General features: G+C 37.7%; 1 protein-coding gene and 1 long non-coding RNA gene across 2 annotated transcripts; one reads left to right on the top strand and one right to left on the bottom strand.

The window, feature by feature from the left end:
- Positions 1–250: 250 nt before the first annotated feature.
- Positions 251–8,155, bottom strand: LOC136176906 (uncharacterized). The gene is made up of 3 exons (XR_010664643.1): positions 8,026–8,155; positions 2,347–2,465; positions 251–723 (listed from the first exon to the last, which is right to left on the bottom strand). It is a non-coding gene; the product is annotated as an uncharacterized lncRNA (long non-coding RNA).
- On the top strand, positions 8,033–24,834 carry UBXN8 (UBX domain protein 8). Its single transcript, XM_065947574.1, has 8 exons — positions 8,033–8,253; positions 12,348–12,470; positions 13,267–13,337; positions 14,979–15,101; positions 15,875–16,012; positions 17,148–17,189; positions 22,086–22,160; positions 24,232–24,834. The coding sequence occupies exons 1-8, from the start codon at positions 8,166–8,168 to the stop codon at positions 24,397–24,399; spliced, it is 828 nt and encodes a 275-aa protein (XP_065803646.1). The 5' UTR covers positions 8,033–8,165; the 3' UTR covers positions 24,400–24,834.
- The last annotated feature ends 1,027 nt before the right edge of the window (positions 24,835–25,861 follow it).

Consider the following 25,861-nt stretch of genomic DNA (forward strand, 5'->3'; position numbering starts at 1 on the left):
TCAAATAAGTAACCTACCTTATACCTACAGGAACTAGAAAAATAAGAACAAACAAAACCCAAAGTTAATAGAAGGAAAGAAATAAGAAAGATCAGAGCAGAAATAAATTAAATAGAAACCTAAAAAAAATTTGGAAAGATCAATGAAACTAAGAGCTGGCTCTTTGAAAAGATTGAAAAAAAAAAACTAAATAACACATAAACTTCTACCCAGGTCCATCAAGGAAAAAAAAAAAAAAAAAGAGCAGGCCCAAATTGATAAAATCAGAAATGAAAAAGGAGATATTATAGTTGACACCATAGAAATATAAAGGATCATAAGAGATTACTATTACCAATTATACACCAATGAAATGGGCAACCTAGAAGGAATGGACAAATTCCTAGAAATGTGCAATATCCCAAAACTGAACCAGTAAAACTTACAAAATATAAGCAGACTAATTACCAGTAAGGAAACTGAATCAGTAATTTAAAAATCAGACAGGAAAAAGAAATAAGAGTAATTCAAATTGGAAAGGAAGAAGTAAATCTGTCACTGTTTGCAGATTATACTATATTTAGAAAATCCTTGGAGAAGGAAATGGCAACCCACTCCAGTATTCTTGCCTGGAAAAGTCCGTGGACAGAGGAGTCTGGCGGGCTGGAGTCCATGGGATTACATGACTGAGCATGTGTGCACGAGGGTGGAGGGAAATGGGTTGGTAGCAATAAAGTGGTAGAACTAAAAAAAAAAAAAAAAAGAAAATCCTAAAGATGACACCAAGAAAACTATTAGAACTATATTCATATATATAATTAGTTCTATATACTGTATATATATATATAAACACACATACACACAGTGAAATACTACTCAGTCATAAAAGATGATGAAATTTTGCCATTTGGAACAACATGGATGCACTGGAAAGGTATTATGCTAAGTGAAATAAGGGGTGGGATGTGGGAGGGAGATTCAAGAAGGACATATGGTTGATTCATGTTGATGTATGGCAGAAACGAACACAATATTGTAAAGCAATTATCTATCCTTCAATTTAAAATACATTTTTAAAAAAGACAAATACTGTATGACATCATTTATATATGGAATCTAAAAATAAAACTAGTGTATATAACAAAAAGGACTCACAGATATAAGAACAAATTACCAGTTACTAGTGGGGAGAGAGAAGTGAGAAGAGCCAAGATATGAGTAAGGGATTAAGAGGTACAAATACATGTACACTGTTAGGTATTCAATAAATAAACTACAAGGATATAGTGTACAACACAGGGAATATTGCCAATATTTATTAATAACTATAAGTGGAGTATAATCTTCAAAAATTGTGAATCACTACGTTTTACACCTATAACATATAATATTGTACCTCAACTATATCTCAATTTTTTTTATTTATTCTTTTTTCAATTGTTTTAAAAGGGAAAAAAGAATAATACAGTGAACATCCACACACTTTGGCTTAAGAAATGAAGTTTTACCACACTGTATAGCTCCAAATATCCATCCCTTTTCCATCTTCCTTCCTCTCCTCAGAGGCAATCAGTGTCCTGAACTGGGTCTTCATCACTTCTCTTATGTCTGCCAATTCAATCATCTATGTAATTTCTGAGTCTGTTTCCCCTGGTTTTCTTCTGCTTATGTGTTACCTTCTCCTGCTTTTTGTCATGCCTAGTAATTTTTTAATTTAATGGCTGAGGGACTACTCTGGTGGTCCAGTGTTAAGACTCCAGACTCCCAATTCAGGAGGCCCAGGTTTGATCCCCGGTCATGGAACTAGATCCCATATACTGCAAGAGCCAAAAAAGTGCCACAGCCCCAAAAAAAGTATTTTTAAAAATTTAATGGTTGACATGATATTGAATATCTGAATTTTGTTCTTTTTCTTTAAAAGGTGTTGCTCTTTGTTTTTGCAGAAAGTTGTTACTTATGGATCAACTTGATCCTTTTATGACTTCTTTTCTAAAGTTTTTTTTAGAGCAGTTCTAAAGAAGCCTTTAAGTAAAACTCTCTTGTGGTCTCATAAATGCCTCACAGAAAGGTCAGAAAACTATGGTCTATAGGCCAAATCTAGCCCATGGACTGTTTTTGTAAATAAAGTTTTATTGGAATACAGCCATAACCATTTGATTATTTATTATGAATGGCTGCCTTTGTGCCACAATAGTAGAGCTAAGTATTTGAGATAGAGACTACACGACCTGCAAAGCTTAAAATATTTGCTATCTACTCATTTATAGAAATGATTACTGCCTGGTCATTTACATAAAATGTTTGTTTATTCCTCTCCTAGAGGGGGGACTTCCATGCTGGTCAGTTGGAGTCTAAATGTTTCCTTACCTACGTGAACTGTATGGTTCAATCACCTTACAGCTCCCTGATCTGTCTTTGCCTGTCCTTGTGGAGTTTCTCCCATCACATGTGGAGCTTAGGATCCCAAGTAGATTTCTGGAGTCACTCTGAAAAATAAATATGGCATTTTCTTACAAAACTAAAAATGTGTTTACTATCAGTTCAGTTCAGTCACTCAGTCGTGTCTAAATCTTTGCGACCCCAATGGACTGCAGCAAGTCAAGCTTCTCTGTCCATCACCAACTCCCAGAGCCTACTCAAACTCATGTCCATCGCATCAGTGATGCCATCCAACCATCTCACCCTCTGTCGTCCAATCCTCCTCCCACCTCCAATCTTTCCCAGCATCAGGGTCTTTTCAAATGAGTCAGTTCTTCACACCAGATGGCTAAAGTATTGGAGCTTCAGCATGAGTCCTTCCAATGAATATTCAGGACTGATTTCCTTTAGGATGGATGGGTTGGATCTCCTTGCAGTCCAAGGGACTCTCAAGAGTCTTCTCCAACACCACAATTCAAAAGCATAAATTCTTCTGTGCTCAGCTTTCTTTATAGTCCAACTCTCACATTCATGCATGACTACTGGAAAAACCATAGCTTTGACTAGGAGGACCTTGGTTGGCAAAGTAATGTCTCTGCTTTTTAATATGCTGTTTAGGTTGGTCATAGCTTTTCTTCCAAGGAGGAAGCATCTTTTAATTTCATGGCTGCAGTCACCATCTGCAGTGTTTTTGGAGCCCCCCAAAATAAAGTCTCTCACTGTTTCCATTGTGAGAGAATAAATAATGATACACTGAACTTGTATAAATCTCAAGGAGAGTACAGTGAGTAAAAAAGCCTATCTCAAAAGCCAATATTAAAATTTTTAATATGGCTCAATTTGTCTTTTTTTTTTAAGTTTTTAAAAAATATTTATTTATTTGGCTGTGCCAGGCTTTAGTTGTAGCATGTCTTTAGCTGCAGCATGTGGGATCCAGTTTTCTAACCAGGGACCAAACCCGGGCACCCTGCATTGGGAGCACAAGAGTCCCAGTCACTAGTTTGTTTTTAAACATGTTTATATGGGTACTCAAGGAATGGTACAACTAAGATAAGTGAATTTAAAAAAAAAAAAGATGTGCATTTCATGATAGTTAATGAACTCCAGTATTCTGGCCTGGAGAATTCCATGGACTGTATAGTCACAAAGAGTCGGACACAACTGAGCGACTTTCACTTCACTTCAATGAATGCTGCACAATTTCACTTTACATAATATTCTGGAAACGCCAAACTTAAAAAGATGGAGAACAGATTACTGGTTGCCTGGAGTATGGTGGTGATGAAGGATAGAAAATGAAGTGCCTGTGGGTATAAAACGGTAGGGCAAGAGATAGTGCTGGAGCTAATATGTGTTATGTATCTCGACTAGTGGCGGTCACGGGAAACAACACAGGTAATAACACTGTATACAGCGAAATACCCACCCAAAAATGAGTGTACATTTGTAAATTGTAAAACAATGTACATTTGTACATTGTAAAACTGGCAAGATCTGAATAAACTTGATAGATTGTGTCAATATAAATTTCCTGTTTATATAAATCCTGTACTGTAGTTTTGAATGAATCTGCCAATGGGGGAAACAGTAAGGAATGCATGTGCTCCCTCTGTATTATTTCTTATAACTCTATGTGAACCTATAATTATCTCAAAATAAAAAGTTTAAAAAATTATGATGTGTGTACAAAGCCTAATCCAAACAGCACATTCTGTATCATTCCATTTATAGAAGTCCTGTGTGTGTGCTCAGTTGCTCAGCTGTGTCCAACTCTTTGTGACCCCATGCCTGCCAGGCATCTCTGTCCATGGGATCTTAGATGTTTTAAAAGAGACAGAGCTAATCTATAGTAGGAAAAAAAAAATCAAAACAATGGTTACTTTCTGGGAAAAATCCTGAATCTTGCACTAGCATATGAGGTTAAGAAACAAGACAAGAGGCCTAAAATGGATTGATTATGCGAATCCCCACACCACCAAACGCAGAATTTACTTACAGCTTCAGCTCTCCCAGAAATGGAATCACCTGATCAGCATTAGTTAGGGAATCTACTTCTTGGACCTATGCCATTCTCTAAAATAGCCTTGGGATAGCCAACCTCCTGTTTTGCCTAAAATAACTTCCGTGTTCCTGTTCCCTTTGGGCTAGTAAAGTCCTTCATTTTCTCAGCAGCCCAGAGCTCCTTTCTATCAGGATAGAAGGTCTGAATCAACTTTTGCTCAAATTTTTTAACATGTTTCAGTTTATCTTTTAACAATGATTATGCTGGAACCCAAGGAAGGGTAGGGTTAAGATGTTAGCTTTTCAATGTAGTTAATGTAGTTAATGAAATGCATGCCGAAGTATATATAAGTATGCAGACACATATGATATAGTTAATGATACACACACTGAAGTATCTTGGGGAAAATATTCTAAAGTCTCCAACTATGAAATGCATCACATAAGACCTATTGACGACTGGATAGATTGACAGATATATGACAATATGTATAATAAAATGTGGACTTCCCGGGTGGCTCAGAGGTAAAGAACCCACCTGCCAAACCAGGAGACGCAAGGACACAGGTTTGATCCCTGGATTGGGAAGATCCCCTGAAGAAGGAAATGGCAACCCACTCCAGTATTCTAGCCTGGAAAACCCCATGGCGGGCTACAGTCCATGGGGCCATAGAGTCATACATGACTTAGCAGTTAAACAACAAACAACATAATAAAATGTGCGTATATGGATAGTCATTGTAAATTTATTCAACTTTTTTGTCTGAAAAGTTTCATAAGCTATTGAAAAACTTAACTAGTTTTTTTTAATACAAAAATTCCAAATATTAGGTAACATAAGCAGTTTTGTTGTTATTCAGTCACTCAGTCGTGTCTGATTCTTTGCGACCCCACAGACTGTAGCACTCCAGGCTTCCCTGTCCTTTACCATCTTCCGGAGTGTGAATACTCTTAATACATACAATTCAGGGTACATGTTAATAAACATTATCCCCCCAATAAAATAAGATTAGATTTTAAAATGTGATGGCAATCCTACTTAAAATTTTTTTAAAATTTATTTGGCTGCACCAGGTCCCAGCTATAGCACACAAGATCCTTAGTTGCAGGATGTAAACTCCTAGCTGTGGTATGTGGGATTTAGTTCCCCAACCAGGACCAAACCCAGGCCCCCTGCATTGGGAGTACAGAATCCTAGCCACTGGGCCACCACAGAAGTCTCGACAATCCTACTTTTTTACATATAAAGAAAACTGGTAGCATCACTTCTTAAATATTAAAAAAATGTGAAATTTGTATTTTAAGAATGCTAATAGAGAATGACTTAATATAAACTATCAAGATTTAAAAGTCCCTTCCTCTTTTACCAGGTAGCTCAGATGGTAAAGAATCAGACTGCAATGCAGGAAACCCTGATTCAATCCTGGGTCAGGAAGGTTCCCCCAGAGAAGGGAATGGCAACCCACTCCAGTACCCATGCCTGGAATCCCACAGACAGAGGAGCATGGTGGGCTACAGTCCACGGAGTCACAAAGAGTTGGACATGACTGAGCAACTAACACATCATTTCTTCCTCTTATACAATACTCAAAGTGTTCATATAAGATTTTATTGCAAGAACTGAAACACCTATAAATAATAGCTTAATTATGATCACTGAGAACTGTGACCTTACATCAATCAACATGACTTTCCTATTTGTTCCAGGAAATTCTTGCCAACAAAGATAGCTGTAAATCAGCACATAACTTAATTGTCTTCATTGTTAGCTTTATAAACTTCCTGAAAATCTAATTATGTGAACAACAGGTTAGTCATCTGGGTAAAAAGCTTCCCTCTCATGCACTAAGAAGCTGAATTGGTCACTCAATTGGGCAAATTCCTGTTCTTATCAAAAAGGCCACATCTGCCTTCAAGTCCTGCATCTTGCTATGTCCACCAGAACTAAACTCTTATACCATGTACTATGTCTAATCCCAGTTAGAGCTCCACATCAAAAATACTACCTTAAACCATTCCAAACTAGATTTGAAAAGCCTTATAAAAATCATCCTTGAATTCCCCTCTAAGACACTACAAAAATTATGATACATCAGTGTTCTCCCTTAATGCAGTGAGAAACTTGGTTTTAGTTGAATAGGTTAGTTTGGTGGTCTGGTGGGAGGAAGGGGTGGATGGAAGTAGGTAACTGTGGTGAAGAGACTTCACAATCAACAAAGTTTGGGAAATGTATTACAACCTCATGCAAATTTTAGAGTATTGTGAAACTCCATTTTACTGTTCTGACAGAGACTCACTGCTGTCATCAACAGATTATACTAGGAATACAGAGAGAGGAAGCCAAATGCCTAAACAAGGAAATCACACCAAAATGGAAGAGTTAAGCAGTGTGGAACTTCCTTTCTTTCCTTTCTTCATGAAGACAAAAAATGAGAAGCTCTGAGTCAATATAGTTAATTATTTCATTGGTATGCCATATGAAAATTTATAATACTTCATCTAGACTGATTTTGAGATTGTGCCCTCCTACTTTGCACCTTCACTTCCAGGATAAAGTTCTTAGCCTACAAAGCCAAGCCCTGTGTGCTCCTAACTGCAACCTACCTCTAGGCACCTCCACTCAAACTTGAAACTGCAATATTTTAATTCCTGGATTTTCTGCATTCAATTTTCTGAACTTGAAATCCCACTCTTCCTCTTGCCGCCTTTCCCAATTCCTAACCTTTAGGACACAATTTAGGCATGATTTCCTTCAGGAAAGCCTTCAAGCCCTCACTGGGGACAGGGTTTTACAGCCCCGTGCCCATCCTTATCACAACACTCAAGCACTGACTCTATTTATCTGTTTACAGAGCTACTAAACTGAATTTCTGAGCTTCCTGAGGGCAAATTCACTAACTTACACGTATTTCTCACAAATCCTCCGGGCATCAGGCTGTGGGGCTCAATAAATGTTAGCTGAACTAAATGCCAGGGTGGGAAAATTGATGGCTAGGTCAGAAAATGAACTTTCAAAGCATGAAAGATTGTAAACTGCAAGGATCTCCCTAGTTTAATTGCGCTGTAGGTTGGCAGAGGCGCCACGGAGGTGAGTCATGGGATGGCAATGAGGTCACAGAACTGTGAGGCCGAGTCAAGTCTTTAACAATAACCCTGCTGGCAAAACTGACCAGGAGCGGAGAAAGGGTGGCGGGCCTCCAGGATTAGGCGCCAGGTCCCACTTTTGAATCATCTTTCCACAGGAACCAGAAACCACGAAATGAGCCGGAGACCGTTGAGGCAATGAAGAAGGTGCTTCGGCAGAGTGGCGCTCAGTTGCTCCGACCCAAAAGTCCACCAGCACCCTCTACGGACACAAGGCCAAAGGGCCAGGCTGCCTCCTCACAGCGACAACTGCCCGTACCCTTTCTATTACGCCTCATTTTACTCTCGACAACTCTTTCTCACAGTCTCCGGAATCCAGGTGCGGCCAGCCTCGCCAGAGCGCACTTTTGACTTGACAGATCGCACTTTTGACAGGACTTGGCTGGGCGGGTGCCAGCGAGGCCGTCTCACCGCCCAGGTGACGTGAGGTGTCCTGCATTTGTTCTAACGCTACAGATTATGAGTTCAAAAACCTGGGCTCACCTCAATCTGACCAACGACCCTGCTTCAGGGTCTAGCTGTCTCCCCAAATTCCTCCCTTAACAAGGTCTCCACTCCACTTTCCCAGGGAGGTGCAGCCGGAAGGGGCGGGCCTTCCGCCCGGAAGCGGGGCTCCCGTCACTATGGCTTCTCGTGGGGTAGTAGGTATTTTCCTACTCTCTGCTCTCCCCCTCTTGTGTCTGGAGCTCCGGCGTGGGATACCAGACCTGGGTAAGTGTTGGCTTTTCCCGTGTGACCCTCAAACTCGGGTAACGGCCCCATGAACACTGCGTTGAACTTCCGTTTTCCAGCCGCGATGCCTCTGGGTGGCTTTGACTACGACTCCCAGGTTGCACCGCGCCGGCCTCCCTCTTCCGGATTCAGTTCTGGGTCGGGGTCTGGGTAGGGGTCTGGTAGGGGGATAGCTATGCTGCATTGAGGAAGTTGACTCCCGGTGGCTGAAAAAGTCGCCGGGATCTGGTGAGGTGTTGCGTGTGAGGGAACAGAGCCAGAAAGCACAGGAACAAACATATACACGACTTTCAAATTGTGTTGAATGCTGAAAAAGAAATAAAAAAAACCTGCTGAGGAATTTAAGCCGAACTTTAAGTGATAAAGAATCAACTCTCTGAAAAGCCAGAAAACATTCCAAAGGAACTGTGACTCGTTGGAGGAAAAGGATGAAGACCATTGAGGCTGGATCAAGGAGACACAGAGGGAGATCGGCTCAAGATAGTACCAGTAACATTCATTTAGCACCAAAGTCTAAATGCTGTTCATTTATTATCTCATCTAATCCTCTTTACAATCAGTATGAAAGGCAAAAAGATGGGTACTATTATAATCCCTATTTTTGTTGTTCAGTCGCTAAGTGGTGTCCGACTCTTTGACAGCAACCCCATGGACTTCAGCACACTAGGCTTCTTTGTTCTTCACTATCTCCTGGAGTTTGCTCAAATTCATGTCCATTGAGTCGGTGATGCCATCCAACTGTCTCATCCTCTCTTACCCCCGTCTCCTCCTGCCTTCAATCTTTCCCAGCATCAGGGTCTTTTCCAGTGAGTCATTTCTTCACATCAGGTGGCCAAAGTATTGGAGCTTCAGCATCAGTCCTTCCAATGAACATTCAGGGTTGATTTCCTTTAGGATTGACTGGTTTGCTTCCCCTGCATTCCAAGGGACTCTCCACAGTCTTTTTCAGCACCACAGTTGGAAAGCATCAAGTCTTCTTGTCCTCAGCCTTCTTTATGGTCCATCTCTCACATCTGTACATAACTACTGGAAAAACCATAGCTTTGACCATACAGACTTTTGTCGCTAAGCGGTGTCTTTGCTTTTTCATACACTGTCTAGGTTTGTCATAGCTTTTCTTCCAAGGAGCAAGTGTCTTAATTTCATGGCTGCAGTCACCATCTGCAGTGATTTTGGAGCCCAAGAAAATAAAATTTGTCACTGTTTCCACTTTTCCCCCATGTATTTGCCATGAAGTGATGGGACTGGATGCCATGATCTTAGTTGTTTGAATGTTGAATTTTAAGCCAGTTTTTCACTCTCTTCTTTCTCACTCATCAAGAAGCTCTTTAGTTCCTCTTTGCTTTCTGTCATTAAGTGGCAGAAACTGAGATATAGTGAGGTTAAGGGACTGACTTAAGGCTTTTCAGAGGTCACTGGGTTCTGTGTGGAGAATGTTTTGCGGGGATGCTACAGCAGAAGCAGTGAGGCATGTTAGGCTTCTGAAGTAGGGAAGTCATAATGACAGTTGGCCTGGACTAGGATAACAGAGGAGGTGAAATGTGCACGGATTTGGGATTTTAGCCAAGTAGAATCAGGAGGGTTGTTGATGGGTTAATGATTTGGGTGAGGGAAAGGAGAGATTCAAGGATAACTCCTACATGTGGCAGAGAACAACTTCAAGCACTTGGTGGTACCAGTAATAAAGGGAAAAATGAAACATGGACTGGTGGAGAATTCATTCATTTTTGGACATATTAATGATCTGTTACATGTCTGTCTCCCTTATTAAACTCACTTCTAAAATTGGCCACTATGAGAATTCCCTGGAATTGGTTAGGACTTGCACTCTCGCTGCAGAAGGCAGGTGTTCAATCTCTAGTCGCTGCATGCATGCATAAATCAATGAATGGATGAGAAGGAAAGAGAGAGGGAAGAAGGAAATTAAGAGACCGTGATGAAATTTAACTTTGTATATTTCCTCTCTTTACCCCTACCCCCAAGAAGTCAGGTACCCAGAATGTTAATAAGAAATTAATGTTAATAAGAAATTAAAATAAAATGACTTTTAAAAAATCTACAGACATTCTCTAGTTTCCAGCCATATTGGAATCTAACAAGATCTTTATCTAAATGATAGACAGATGTTAAATTCACACTTATTCCAGAATCTACCTGCGTCCTTACCTTACAGAATTCACCGTTACTCTGCTCATCTATAATCTACTTTGCACTATCATTTGAGTCACTAGTCAATGAGAAGGTGGTTGCTCAGGGTTGCAGAAGATGTTCACACGATAAGCTCTGACCACAGGATAATATACTTCTTGAGGACAGAGGCCCCCCCCTTATTCTTTTTTTGTATTCCCATCACTTATCACAATATCTAATTTAATAAAAGTAAAAAATTCTAGAAAATGCAACTGGGCTCCTGGTAGCCTTTCCACTTATACATTTTCACTTAACTCCTTTCTTCTAGAATCCTCTCACAATTGTGAACTGGGGGTTGTCTACTTTGGTTTCTTGTTACTGGTTCTGCAAATATACAGCAACAGTATTTTAGTCTATCTTAAAAATCATACATCTCAGTGCAACAGCTGCAGGGCTAGTTAGGTTTGGACCAGGACTTAGAGATACTGCTACTTTTAGCTGGAGCTGCTAATTGAATTACCAAAGAGAATTCAGACATGTTCATTCACCTTTGCTATATTTTTGGACATATACTGAGAAATGATCCGTTTTTTTCCTACTCTGTAAAAGCACTCATTGCTGATACATTTTTACTTATACTTAAGCTAAGTGTTTTAATACTGGTTCATCACATTTGTTATCCTTTGAAGTGTCCTGCATATGGGCTCTTGAGCATAGTATAAACAAAACACCTCAACTTAATTTAAAAATTTCTTACTTGAGAGGTGTACACATAAATCTAGTTCTTTTGTATTCCCATTTGAAATTGCTTGCTTGTTAGAACAAAAAGCAGTGTTATAGAACATAAATTCCATAAAGCATTTGTTTCTCTAAGTAGGAATACTCTAGTTATCAAATTACTTTTGAAATGATCATAGATACTCTAGAGCTAATTACATGTCATATTGAACAATACCTGAATCAGTAGTTAATGCTGGCAAAGGTTGGAGGGGCTGTAATGCAAAAGAAAACAAAAAAAACTTTAAACAAATTTAAACTGCTTATTTTTTTAAGGATGATATATAATATGTATGTGTGTGTGTATATATATATGTATGTGTGCGTGTATATGTTTTCAGTTAAAATATTTAAGTCTGTATATACGATTCCTTCATTAATTCTTAGTTATTTGACTAACTGATAGTCCCCATCACACTGGTAAGATGGGTCCTCTGTACTTTTGCCTGGTAACTTTTGAGAATTACACAATAAAACTAGAAATTCGTGGAGGGTGGAAACCATTTTTAATCCAACTTTATACGCATACTCCCTACCATTTGGCAAAGTGTATTACACAAAGAAGGTACTTGTTACATTTTTGCTGGTTAATTTTCATTTGGTTCTTAAAATAGTAAATATCAAGTAGTGAGATTTTAATTTTTTCTAGGCAAATGTGTATCTAGTAAATTTATTTACAAATGATGAAGTAAATATTGAGCAATAGAGAAGTACAGAGTTGCATAATTTACCTGTGAGAAGAATTTGGTGTTTCAGTGGAAGTGGATTTTTTTAAATAGAACTAGAATCTGATAAGATGATATTATCACAGTTTAATTCCTAATTATGTGGATTATTTCCTTTCCTTCTCTGGGCAGAAAGGAAACCAGAATTTATGCATTATTGATAGTCATATATTTATAATGTAGCCAGTTACTCAGATTATACTTATATTCGTGAGAGAGAAGATGTTCTAGAATCGTTTTCTGAAAACCTGTTCTGGTAATGACAGTCATGATGAATTCTGTTGACCAAAGGAGACTATATGAAAAATCTTAAGACAGTTACATACCTTAACTTTAACTGTACTTTTCTAGTACAGATAATCTTCTAATGTATTAGTACTCATTATTAGTGTCAAGAAAAATGTTTTTAATTGTAATTATAATTTTTTTAACCTTTATAAGGAATCAAAGATCTAATTTTGCTGTGTGGCCGGATTTTCCTACTGCTTGCTCTTCTTACATTAATTATTTCTGTGACTACCTCATGGGTTAACTCGTTTAAACCTTCCCAAGTTTATCTGAAAGGTAAGTTTATTGTTTATGCTACCCTTTTATACTTTTCTACTGAAATTTCTTTCCTTTATTTGAGAACTTTTGCACAATAAGCATCATTGTACCATTAATTTGTGCTGCGTAATTTTATGGTAGAGTAATACTTACAACTTTAGTTAACAATTTTGAATGGACTATACCCCAAAATTTTTATGAGAAATTGTTCTTTTTTCTTGTATATACATCTGAAACTATATAATTTCTAACCCAAACTTGAAAAGATCTATACAACAGCAGAGATCCCTTCTCTTGACATTCAGTGGCTTATAATCTAATATTGGTTAAGTCACTGCAAGGGTTGCCACTCACACCCCACGTTGAGAATCTATGTATATTGCTTTTACAATCATGTCCAAGGGTGACCAAATGGCTGCAGCAAAGTATTCTACACCTCATGTGTGGGAATGGGCTTCTGTAGAGCTGCTAAACCCTATCCGGCACCTGTAGAAAAAAACCCCACCATCATTATTCTTGAAGTCTCCCTACCAAAACTGTAACACGCAATATTAATACCTGTCAGAAAGTTTTTGTTTCAGAACAGACCTTTTCCTACAGATTGACATTTCTTACAGAAAGAAATTTCTTGCAGATTTCTGTGTTTCAACTGTCTGTGTCTATCTTATCTTTATTATTTGAAAAATAAGTCTGTTTTTTTGAAGAGTTTTCTCTCCCCAAATGTGAAGATCTACAGATGATTTTCAGAGAAAAATAACATTCAGCTTACTGATACATGGGAATTAAGAAGCACTTCTATGTTTTGCTATCTTAGAAGAAGAAGAGAAGAATGAGAAAATGCAAAAACTTGTGAGGAAAAAACAACAAGAGGCACAGGGTGAAAAGGTAAAGCCTATTTTTTGGAAAATATATAGAGAAAATACAAAAATATCTGGGGGAATTTCAAATTTAGGTCACAACTGAGAAACTTTCACTTCACTTCAGAGAGCTGACTTCACGCCTGGCCTTACTGCCCATCACCCTTATAGCCCATCTAAAAGAATTAAAAGGTATAAACATTGAGAAGTGAAAGTCACTTAGTCGTGTCCAACTTTTTGCCACCCCATGGATTATACAGTCCAGGGAATTCTCCCGGCCAGAACATTGGAGTGAGTAGCTGTTCCCTTCTCCAGGGGATCTTCCCAACCCAGGGATCAAATCCAGGTCTCTCGCATTGCAGGCGGATTCTTTATCAGCTGAGCTACCAGGGAAACCCGTAATTCAGTGGCATTTAGAATATTCACAATGTTGTACAACCACTACCTCTGTCTAGTTCCAAAACATTTTCATCACCCCAGAAGAAAACCCCACACCCATTAAACAGTTATTTCCCCACTCCTCACTCCTTCCATCCTCTGGCAACCAGCAGTCTGCTTTCTGTTTGTATGGATCTGTCTGAATGTTTCATACAAGTGAAATCTTATAACATGTGACCTTTTGTGTCTGACTTCTTTCCCTTGCCTAATGTTTTCCAGGGTTCATCCATATAGCATAAATCAGCACTTCATTCCTTCTATGACTGAGTCATATTCTACTGTATGGATGGATCAGAATCTGTTTGTCTGTTCACTGATGGACAGGTTGTTTCCACCTTTGAACTGTTGTGGATAATGCTGCTGTGAATATTTGTGTGCAAATATTTGAGAACTTATTTTCAATTCTTTGAGGCTATATACATAGAAATGGAATTGCTGGGTCATATGGTAATTCTATATATTAACTTCTTGAGGAACTGCCAAACTCTTCTCCACACCATTTTGTATGTCCACCAGCAATTTCTGAGGGTCTCAGTTTCTCTACAGTCATTTTCGATTATGGTAGTCATCTCTTTTTCTTAGTCAAGTGAAAGGTTTGTTAATTTTTTTTCAAAGAACCACTTTTTGGTGTCACTGGTTCTGTTGCTTTTCTATTCTATTCCCTGTTTTTAGGTCTTCTTTATTATTTGCTTTCATGTGCCAGCTTTGTGTTTAACTTGTTCTTTTTCAAGATTTTTAAGATGTAAAGTTAATGATTTGATATCTTTTCTTCTTCTTTAATTAGATATTTATAGCCGTAACTTTACCTCTGAGCACTGCTTTTGCTTCATCCTATCCAAGATTGGTTTTGCTAACTAGAAGTTGCATTTACCGTGGATTATCATCTAACAGTTATTTTTATGACCTTGAAATGTCAGGTAGCACTTGGGCATACTTATATCTCCAACCTTAGTAAGTTTTTGTTGCACTGAAAACCCATTAAAGGATGGATCGGCAGACTGCCATACAAGCAGAAGGATAGAACATTTGTTTTTCTTTGCATTATGTACACATGCAAATTTTTAGAGTGATGCAACAGTGGAGGATGTAGGTTTTTTGGCAAAACTGAATTAATGTTAAAACATCACTTCTTACCTGGTTCTTATTTACAACTTTATAGACAATGTAAATAAAATCTTAGGGGTGTTAATGTATAGTCACCTGATTTTTTTTTTTTTTTTTTTTGGAACAGGTCGGCAGATACATAGAGAATGTTCTAAAACCTAGCCAGGAAATGAAACTGAAAAAGCTGGAAGAACGCTTTTATCAGATGACGGGTGAAACCTGGAAGTTAAGCAATGGTCATAAACTTGGGGTTAGAAAATATTCTCATTTCATATTTTTTAATTCTGCTATTGTTTATGTTTCCTTTAACATATACTAATTTTAATTGCAAATTATTATTCCAGTCTATTTTATGAGTCTTTATTAATAATGTTTATATATCAGTTATATATATATATAGAGAGAGAGTTTTTATTGGTCATATTTGTATGTCAAATGTTTAAGTGGTTTTTGGTGCCTAAAGAGCATATAACTTAGATCCGCGAAAAGTTCTAACTTAAGGCAGTCTGAGAAAACTGTTGACTAAATCACATCTTTTATATGAGGGCATCTAAATCTCTTGGGTATTATAAGCTCACATTATATTCCTTCTGTTTAGCTCTGTTTTTGTGAAGCCAAATTGACCTTTGACTCTCTTCCTTTGGCAGAGTATAAATTTTGTCGTTTGCAAGTGAAAGTTTACAACGTTAAGTTCTCTTTCAGAGAAAAAAGGATTTTCATAAAGAAATTCATTTTTAGAGGAACTGGCTGTAGATTTTTTTATGTAAGATCCTTTCTGTCCCAAAGACTTTTTTTTTGCTTTCTGTTTACACTGTACCTTTCATCATCTCCTAAAGAAGATGATCCAGTAGGGGTAAACAGGATTCTGACAGTGAAGCAGAATGTTTGTATCCATTTCATAATGGTAAATATGTCATGAAACCGTCAAGGGTTGGTAAGAAAGGTAATGTGAAAGATGGCAACATTAAATGCAACTGCTCTATGTAGTGACTTCACTTCTGAATTGAGTTTGCTTTTGACCAGGGTGATGAAGATTTGGAGCTTGATAGTGAGAGTCAAACATCTTTTGAAACATCAAACAGAGAAGCAGCAAAGAGACGGAACTTGCCTATGCCTGTAACCAGAGTTTCACCACCCGCTGAGCAACCCACGAAGAAGGAGGTTCATTACTTAATATCTGGTCACTGAGCTGTATCCGCGTACAGTAGGGATATTGTTCTTTGGATGGAAGTGGTATATTGAGGGAATCCAGATGGTGTCTTCATTAAGAATCACTTCAGCTTCATTAAGAATCATTTTTCTTATTAAATACTAGCATTCTGAGCCAAACTTACAAGGAATCTAGGAAGATAAATGATAGTACATTTAGTAAATGGTTCTTTTTAAGGAAGTAATTTAATTATGTAGAAACAAAAAATGTAATATTTACTAATGGAGACATTCCTTTGGGGAGCTAAGATACAATGAAGTCATATATTTTGTTGTTTAGTCGCTCAGTTATGTCTCTTTCTGACCCTATGGACTACAGCATGCCAGGTTCCTCTGTCCTCCACTATCTCCCACAGTTTGCTCAAACTCATCTTCATTGAGTCAGTGATGCCTTCCAACCATCTTTTCTTCTGCTGCCCCCTTCTCCTTTCCCCTTCAGTCTTTCCCAGCATCAGGGTCTTTTCCAGTGACTCAGCTCTTTACATCGGGTGGCCAAAGTATTGGAGCTTAGTTGAGTGGCTAACGTTATTAACATGAATATATCATTGTCCTCAGTGCCCCTATTAGGGAATGAGTTAGCAACCATTCACTCTGGAGCGATGTCCAGGTTTATTATTCCTTCTTTTCTTTCAAATCTTTAATCCCTAAGAAAACTGATTTGGAGCTGGTTAAGGCTGAAATAAGTGTGTTTCTATTGAGTCTTAGGGAAAGCTGCTAAGCTGTCTGTTCCCTATAAGTAGTTTCCAGTGTATTGCATCCTGTTTCTTTAGTAGTACATTTTTATGTAATATCTTAGAACAGAATAAACATAATGTTCTTTAAATGTGTATAGATTAGCAGCTGTCATCTGAGATCTGGTTTTTTTTTCAAATCCTGTTTTTATGATGTATTGTTAGCACAGAGTTGCTTATCCAAAAATGTTTATTGAGCCTCTCATTGTAAACATTTTATAAATGTATATGAAAAGAAAAGACTTCATTAAGCATAGATATGTCCAAACTCTATGTTGAAAGGAACTCTTCTCTTCAAGGTTATTTTTTTCTTCTTCTGTTTACATTCCTGTTACTAAATACTTACTTTTCTTTAGGTTCTTGATTTACCTGAAGAACCTCCTGAAACAGCTGAAGAAGTAAGCTTATCTTTTTTTCCTTTGAAAACCAATGTTTTTAAAATTTTCTTTAACATCAATTAAGTCTGTCTTACCTACATTTGGGTTTAGAAAGAAAAAATAGTACAGTGTTTATGTGTTTGCACCATGATTAGGTCTTGTTCCAAATACGGGGTGGTATCAAATGCTTCAGTCAAGCCCTATTTTGGAAGCCTGCTGTCTGCTGAGCTTGTGTTTTAAAGCCCTCCCACTTCATTGGGCAGAGATTGGATGTGTGGTCTTTTCCAGAATGTCAGGTCATCAAATGAGCTGCCTATTAAAATAGAATCAAAATAGGCAGAAGACTTCAAATTGTAGTTTTTCCATTAAAAAAGAGAAAATGAAGGATGCAGCGACTTTGCAGGTGTTTGAATTGAAAGATGGTTTGCTGTTGGGGTCAGGGTTGGACTGGACCCCGACTTTGCATTGTGTCCTCTGCCCAACCGCTTTGCCGTCATCTGTGCCGCCTTCCTGTGGTTGCCCAGCTCATTTTCACTCAGTCGCTAATGTACAGAAGCACATCTTTAAAGCCATGAAATGGCGTGGGCAAAGGAAAACTGAATGGTTTTCCATTTCTTGACTCTCAACGACTGTTACACTCCCTGAAAACCATTTCTGAGGCAGCCATGAATGCGCTGGAGGGTCTCATTTTTGCCAACACATTTCCAGCACATAAGTTAGTATTTTGGATACTAAAATACTGAGGAAAATTCTGAAAGTCTTATAGAGACAATGAAGTGTGCAATCAGTCTCAGGAGAAACACAATTTAAGGAAAAACCAAAGGTCTGATTCCTCCCTGTTACACCCATCACATCCACACCCGTATGATATGTCTGTCCTGATCCTCCTACACCTTCACCTCTCAAGCTCTGGGTTGGTATCCGTGACAACCACTTACAATAAGGGAGTAACGAAGTACAGCTCAGGTTGACAGGGAACGCCTTTTAAGACTTTTCTCCAGCTTTAAAGCACATGACTTTATTCCTACAGAACAGCAGTCTGTCACCAGTGACGACAGACGTCAGGTGGTCAGTGAATCCTTTGAAATTGCACCTTTTTGCGACCACAGGTAAAAGGAGGGTGCTCTTCAGAATCTTAGGTCTGTAACCCTGGAAAGGTCAAGGAGGCAGTTGGTATTGCTCTCCGCTTTATAAGAGTTATTCATAGTCATTCCATTTTGTTTCCTTTCTGCTCTTTTCCCATACTTGACAGATGACCTTCTGTGCTACACTCATTAAAGTGTCTGTCACAGTAATGGAGTTTTAGAGCTGGGATAAACCTCAGTCATGTCTCATCCCATGTCCTCAACTTGAGGCTGAAGGCACAGGCAGGATCTTGAGGTCCCTCCTGGGGGAGCCCAGCCCCTCTGGCTGCGTGAGACGTCTGGGTTTAATCCCCTTGTTTACTCTAGAAGCGACACTATCCCTATTTGCTTCTCCTTGCTTCTATTTGCTTCTCCTCTGGCCTTGCTCTGATTTTTGGTCCTCTTTGCTGTTTTTGGTTAATAAATTCAACAAAATTAAGGTAAAAAATTGTTACCTGAGAATTACATGTTGCCTGAGAATCGCATATATATACATAGTATCAATCAGGTATAAGCAACTTTAAATTACATAATAAAGTTTTGTGAAGAACGCTGCTAATGTATAGTTATTACCACTTGATACTTGTCTAGTGTATTCTATTCTACACTAATCAAGAAAAGAATATAAATTTTGGAAGATTTTGATTCTGTCAGAATCATCACTGCGCAAGGCGTTTTCCACTGTGCAGGTGCTTCTGTGCATAGATTTCTTAGAATTCAAAGGATAAATTCCTAATTCCCTGCTCCCATTCATCAGCCCTTATTTTTACCTCCCTGGATGACTCTGGGTGTCCCAGTTTATTCTCCTGACCTGGTCATCCTACTCTTTGATCTAATGAGCTGTTTCTGAGCAGTTAGCCTGGTCCCTCGGGTGTCTCTGCCTGACCTTTCCCCTCTGTTGTAGTTGGACTGTTTAATAATAATGAAAGTAGACCTTAGGCGTGGAATGTCATCATCATGATAAAAGTTAAAAACAAGAAAAAGGAAGCATTCTAGTTTGGAGAGTGTGCCTTTCCTACCCATCCTTCACCCCATCACCCTAAAAAAAGTGCTTTCAAAGTTAAAAAGGCACACCTGGAATTGGCAATGAGGACTATGCACAGTTACCCCATATTTTAAGATGTTTGTCTTTGTCAGTCACCTAGTCATACCTTTTTCTGGCTTTCTGCACAGTACCATTTCGTATTTTGTCAACTTCCAAGCTTTGCTCTGATACCATAATCATGATCTATCATCATACATAAAGCTTGCCCATCATAACTAATATATTTTAATCCCTAAGCCACACAGCTGTTTCATGAGTCCATATATAAAAGAATAATCTCACCTTTAGGAATAGTGGAGATTTTAATTTTCAGGACATTCTCTGTTTTCTTATTAAAGTTAGGCCCATTAAGTGTGTGGTGTCACCCGTCAGAATAGAGGGACATCTTAATAAATCTTTGTTGCTCAGGGAAGGGACTAACATTCATTTTAAAGGTTATCAGAACAGGATGAAGTTTTCACTGTGTGTGTGTGTATTCTGTATATGTAGTATCTGTGGCTCTTCAGGCTTTACAATAGCCATATGAGAAAATTCCTGTTATAGTGGAAGCCTCCTTGGACTTAGCAGCAGACTAATAGATGAGTGAGCTAATGGCTGACATGGATTTCTGAAAGGGGGGGCAGATCTGAAACGATGCCATTCTTAAACCTTATACCCTGATTTAAGTGCCTGTTATGTATTTCATATTACAACTATTGAAAGAGTTATAATTTGGTAAGATATTTTAAATGAGAGGAGGAACTAACTCATGGTAGTCTAGAATTCACAATAGAATAGTCACCACTTTACTGTTCTACTTTTAAACTGAAAAGACAATAACCATAGAATCTAAGATGATTTGAAAAGAGGTTTGTAAATCATCATGTAATTCCCATAATACCATAGCAACTATTTTCATTCTTGTATGCTGTTTTATTTCATTTTAAGGGGAGCCAAATTTTAATTAGTGTTGCCCCTTTTCATTTAGATTTCATTTAACAGTCTGTGTTTGGGACAGAGATTTACTTCATAATTTGGATTGTGTTCCAGGCCTTTGACATGTTCATAGGTCAGTCCACTAGACTGTCAGTAGTCTTAGGAGAAATTACACACCCACCTTTCACAGTAATTCTAATAATAGAACAGTAACTAGGTTTCAAATGACGATTGTTCATTTTTCTTAAGTATTTATCTAATCACAATGGTAAACATTGTCACTATATTTTAACCTTAGTTTCTTTGAAAGCATTCCTCTCAGATCATTAAAGTTTGAACAAAATCTCACTGTAAAAGTTAGGTTTTATTGTTCTACAAATAAACAAAATTGGCTTTTAATTTGTGATTGTTAGTTTGTGTTTTATTATAAAACTTTCCTTTAGTAGAAGTAGTAACAGAGCTCAACATCGCACCAACCTGGATGTCAATCAAACACCCTACCTACTAGCATGGAGATATTTGCTAACGTGGCTTTCCTAGAGCGGGTGGGTGCTGCTATAAAACAACCATTTCCACCATTTCTGTAACTGTGCTGCCAACAAAACTCCCAGGACAGTTAGGATAATGTTCATTAAAGTTAAAAACAAGAAAAAGATAGCATTCTAGTCTAGGAAGTGTGCCTTTCTTACCCATAAGAAAGGGTTAACACACTTTCCATAGGACCTTCAGAAAGGGTTTCCTGAGGGTGAATAATGAATGTCAGAATCAATGACTGATTTTGTCATCTTTTCTTTTTTTAAAATTGAAGTATAGTTGATTTACAATGTTGTGTTAGTTTCTGGTGGACAGCACAGTCATTCAGTTATACATATATACATGTTCTTTTTTTTTTACATGTTCTTTTTTATTATGGTTTATTACAGGATATTGAATATAGTTCCTCGTGCTATACAAGTCGGACCTTGTTGTTCATCTATTTTATATATAGTAGCTTGTATCTACTGATTCCAAACCCCTAATTTAGCCCTCCACTTTGGTAACCGTAAGGTTGTTTTCTATGTCTGTGAGTCTGTTTCAGTTTTGTAAATAAGTTCATCTGCATCTGTTTTTAGATTCCCCACATAAACGATCCCATATGGTATTTGTCTTTCTCTTTCTGACTGACTTTGCTTATTTAGTATGATCATCTCTAGGTCTTTCCCACTCTCTTCTTTTTTAGAATGTTCTTGAAAATACTAGCATGTTGCAAGCTCTTTTTAGCTATTTAACACTTTAATCAGAGGAAAACGTGTGGGGGAACTCAATATGTAGAACAAAGCTGCTCCCAGGAGAAGGGGGTCTCCTAGCCCCGCAGCAGCCAGGACTGACTCCAGGCTCGTCTCTTGTTCTCATGAGGTAGATATGGTGCCCAGGCCCACTGATGGGGTGGCCTGGGTAACGTTTTGTTTTCTTCCAGTCCAGTGTTTGTCTTGCCTGCAGACTCTGAGGTGGCTCTGGATCATCTTGGCTTGGTAAGGCCTCTCTCAAAGCCCAGCTTCAGTCTTGATACTGTCTGGGCAGACAGAAGCCTCGTGTCTCTGGCACCCTCTCTGGAAGACTCTGTCACTCGTCTCCTCAAGCAGTGGGAAGATGTTTTTCAGGTTCAGAAGAATCATTTCTGTGTTTAAGGTGAATTTTCTCCTGACCTTAATGCTGGCGTACAACTCTGAGCTAAATTTCTACAAAACCCCACCTGAGTGCTTAGAACTAGGTACAGGTGTTTCACAGGAGTAGTGATTTTGGAATTACAAAGAGCCGTGGTTGGAATGCTCATCTGAACACTTTTTTCCTCAGGTCGTGACTGTAGCTCTCCGCTGTCCAAGTGGGCGTGTCCTGAGGAGAAGGTTTTTTAAGTCCTGCAGTTCACAGGTGAGGAGAAATCATATTTGGAGAAATATTTGTGTTGAATTTGGCAATAGTTTATTCCCATGCAGGGAGGATGTGCTGTCTGTTGTCTGCACTACCATCAGGTGAGGATAAATGGGATTTATATATACTCTACGTGACAGAAATTTGGAGAATAAGGCATGCTGAGCCTCCCTGAATTGTGATTTCTGCATTCAGATTTTTTCAGTTCTTCCTTTTTTGTTTTTTGTTTTAATTATATTCTCACAGCTCAGTGGGTAAGATGCTTTCAAATCTTCAGGAAGCAGCTATTATTAACTCTGTTCTTATTATCCCCAATGGATTATTAATCTAAGAAGCCCCACTGCTTGTATGTGTTTTCAGATCATTCTCTAAAGCTTGTTTCTTTTTGTTCTAATAGACTTGTTTTTCCTTTTAAAAACAATATTGTGTTCACTAGCAATGATTTGGAAAATATAGAAAAGGAGAGTATAGAATAATAGAAAATATAGAATATAGAAAAACAATTTTGATTTGCCATGACACCAAAGCCAATTACTAATATGTTGATGTATTTCTGATTTTAAGTACATTTGAATTTATCATTATGCACGCATTAAAAATCTAAGTAATTATCTAAATAACTTTCTATCCTTATTGTTGCATTTAACCTTCTATGTCTAGACTGCTATAAACTATAATAGGAAATACTAGTAGGTTAGACTGCATAAAAATTTTAAGTTGTATAAAGCTCATCAATTTAAAAATTTGGCAGCAACAATTTAATAAATATTTATAAAGTAATGATTATGTTAGCTAGAGAAAAAAAACTTGCCTGGGAAATCCCATGGACAGAGGAGCCTGGTGGGGGTTTATGGGGTTGCAAGACTTGGACATGACTTAGCAACTAAACAACAAAAATTTAATAAATATTTATAAAGTAATGATGATTATGCTAGCTAAAATAATTTTAAAAATTAAAAACCAAGTGATGAACAAGAAGAAAAGGTTTGGTTTTACTTAGAAAAGTACATATTAAAATGGATACCATTTTCTACCTATCAAATTGTCAAATATTAAAAAGAAGAATACCCAGTTTTGGGCAGTGTGTGCAGAGAACAGGGATTCTTACTAAATTACATTCACATTGTTAATCTGAACGTAATTGCAACTACTGTTCTTGTGGGATAATTTATCAGTATATATTTTAAAATATATCTTTTGGCCCAGTAATTTCATTTATGAGAATTTATTCTTTGGAAATAATGACAAATGATCAAAGGTATTAATATAAGTGCTTATGTAGGCATTGGTTAAACTAAGGCATATTCATATGTTGGAAAATTATGGCATTGTATGAGATAATGCACATTTGTTACATGGAATATCAACAGGTACGTGGATGGTGGTAGGTCAGGATTTACTTATAATTGATATAAGTATCATTTTGACATAAAGTATAATTATTGATAATAAGCATGTAAGTTGGTATAAGTATAATTGATACCAGAATCCCCTGAGAACATTCTGTCATTCAGCTTTCTTCCTAAAGCAACACACCATCCTTTAGCAGGCATTTTTTAGCAATAATAAGTGGAAATTTGGACAATTACAGTGGGAATCTTTATGACAGGAAATGCAGTACATTCATAGGGATGGCCTGTTATCAAAAGGCAGAGTCTCTGGCACATGGACAGTCTGTTTTGACTGTTCCTGGGTGATTTTGACGGGGACTACTGGCTTCGATTGTAATCCAAATGACTTTTTCCCTAAATGCTAACCTTTTGTTCTTAACCTTTTCAGTGAATACTCTCCCCATTCCCTATGATTGGAGCTTTCCTAATTGTTAAATGCTCCTGCTGCCTGTAGGTGTCAGTACTCCTAGGCCTTCTTTGAAACAAAAGGTATCAAAGGTCATTCACATCTCACAATTCAGGGCATGCTGTTTTGCTTTAAACACTGGAAAGTTCCTTTGAAAGATATGAAAGTTCTGTCTCATGACTCCTATGGGCATGATTTAACAATGAGAGATCGTAAACTATCATGAGGGACACAACCGTGTGCAGTATTTATAATGAAGCTTTTTCTCTTCTAGGTCTTGTTTGACTGGATGATGAAGATTGGGTATCGCACATCTCTATACAGCCTTTCTACTTCCTTTCCCAGAAGGCCTCTGGAAGTGGAGGGAGGCTGGTCACTGCAGGACATTGGAATAACTGTGGATACTGTACTCAACGTGGAAGAGAAAGAGCAGAGCAGCTAGTTAAGAAATGCCAACTAACTGTTTTACATGAAATCAGTTTTACATGAAATCAGTTACACAATGACCTTACAGGACAATAGAGGATTCACATTAAAATCATGCCATATGTTGATTGAGCTCAAGGCCGTAAACATTTCAATGTTGATCTCCATGGAAATGTATGGACGTAAAGTATTAGAGAAGGATTGCTCTCTACATATAATAATTTTGGGAGTGTGCCATATTGCAACGTACCAAATGAGGATGAGATAGAAATGTATACAGTAAGGTGCTCATTAGTTTGTATTTTCCCCAGCTGACGCCATTTATCAGTGTCTCCTTTCAGTGGGCCTTACAGTGAACATTTCACCATTCAAACTTTTTAAGGTCTTCTAAGTAGGAATGTTTAGTCCGCTGTATTTCTAGAAATTAAACTTTGAAAATGTTTCAAAGCTCTTTTAAGACTTCAGAGTTCTTTTGATAGTAAACATTGTACTCATGTTTACTTAACTAATGTTTGAGATTTATTTTATTTTGCCTTGCACTGAATTGTAACATTTACAACATTCCAGGTAGATCAGTGTTTTAAAGATAAAACAATGAAAACAAAGTGAAGGTGAGTTTTAAAAATATATCTGGGCACTTCATTTCCCTGCTTATACTTCTATAATGGTGTATTCACACTATAATAACAAGTTCAAACTCCAAGGATGGTATAAAGGCTGTCTATTCCAGCCACTCCCTTTCCCATGCTATTGCTTTTTTTTTTTTTTAATAGTTTTTTGTTTGTTTGTTTGATTGGCCATGCCCTAAGGCATGTGGGATCTTAGTTCCCCAATCTGAGGTCAAACCAATGTCCCTGCATTGGAAGTCTTAACCACTGGACCACGAGGGAAGTCCCTGCATGCTATTTTAAGGGGTCAGTTTAACTTAGTTCCTCTGTGTATTGCCCTTTATTTAAGCTCCTTTCATTCTTCTTCTGTAAGAATTTATTACACTGTATTATAGCTATGTTTTCCCAAATACATAATTCCTTAAAAACAAGGATTACATCCTTTCCCTTCAGAAGTACCTAGTGTCTAGTAGTGCTTAATACAAAATGTTTGAAAATAATAAACTGTCCCAACCTTTAACTTTTTTCCCTGGAATATTCCACATTGGGAAAAAAAAAAAAAAAAAAAGGACAGTGTTTTCGGATTGTAAATTAATTATAAAAGCATTTGGAAACAAAGTTACAAAAACAAAAGTAAAATCACACATAATCTCAATACCCAGAAATAAATATGACTGACGTTGCAATTCTGTAGGTCCTGCCAGACTTTTCTGTACTTACATGCCATAGATTAAAAAAACAAGACCTCATATTTTTAGACCTTTTGGAAAAAATGATTATTGTAAAACCTACCAAGTAATGATGTTGCTTAGGAAATGTGGGGGCAGGCTCCATGGAGGTCCCCAATGATCCCTGCCCCCTGGCCATCTC

This window comes from Muntiacus reevesi, chromosome 10 (genome assembly GCF_963930625.1).
Source record: "Muntiacus reevesi chromosome 10, mMunRee1.1, whole genome shotgun sequence".
Taxonomy (NCBI): domain Eukaryota; kingdom Metazoa; phylum Chordata; class Mammalia; order Artiodactyla; family Cervidae; genus Muntiacus; species Muntiacus reevesi.

Excerpts from the sequence above, each read along its gene's own strand:
- UBXN8 (XM_065947574.1), top strand. The coding sequence starts at position 8,166 with ATGGCTTCTCGTGGGGTAGTAGGTATTTTCCTACTCTCTGCTCTCCCC. Across the intron at positions 13,338-14,978 it reads AAGAGGCACAGGGTGAAAAG|GTCGGCAGATACATAGAGAA; the intron begins GTAAAGCCTATT and ends TTTTTGGAACAG. Across the intron at positions 16,013-17,147 it reads AGCAACCCACGAAGAAGGAG|GTTCTTGATTTACCTGAAGA; the intron begins GTTCATTACTTA and ends ACTTTTCTTTAG.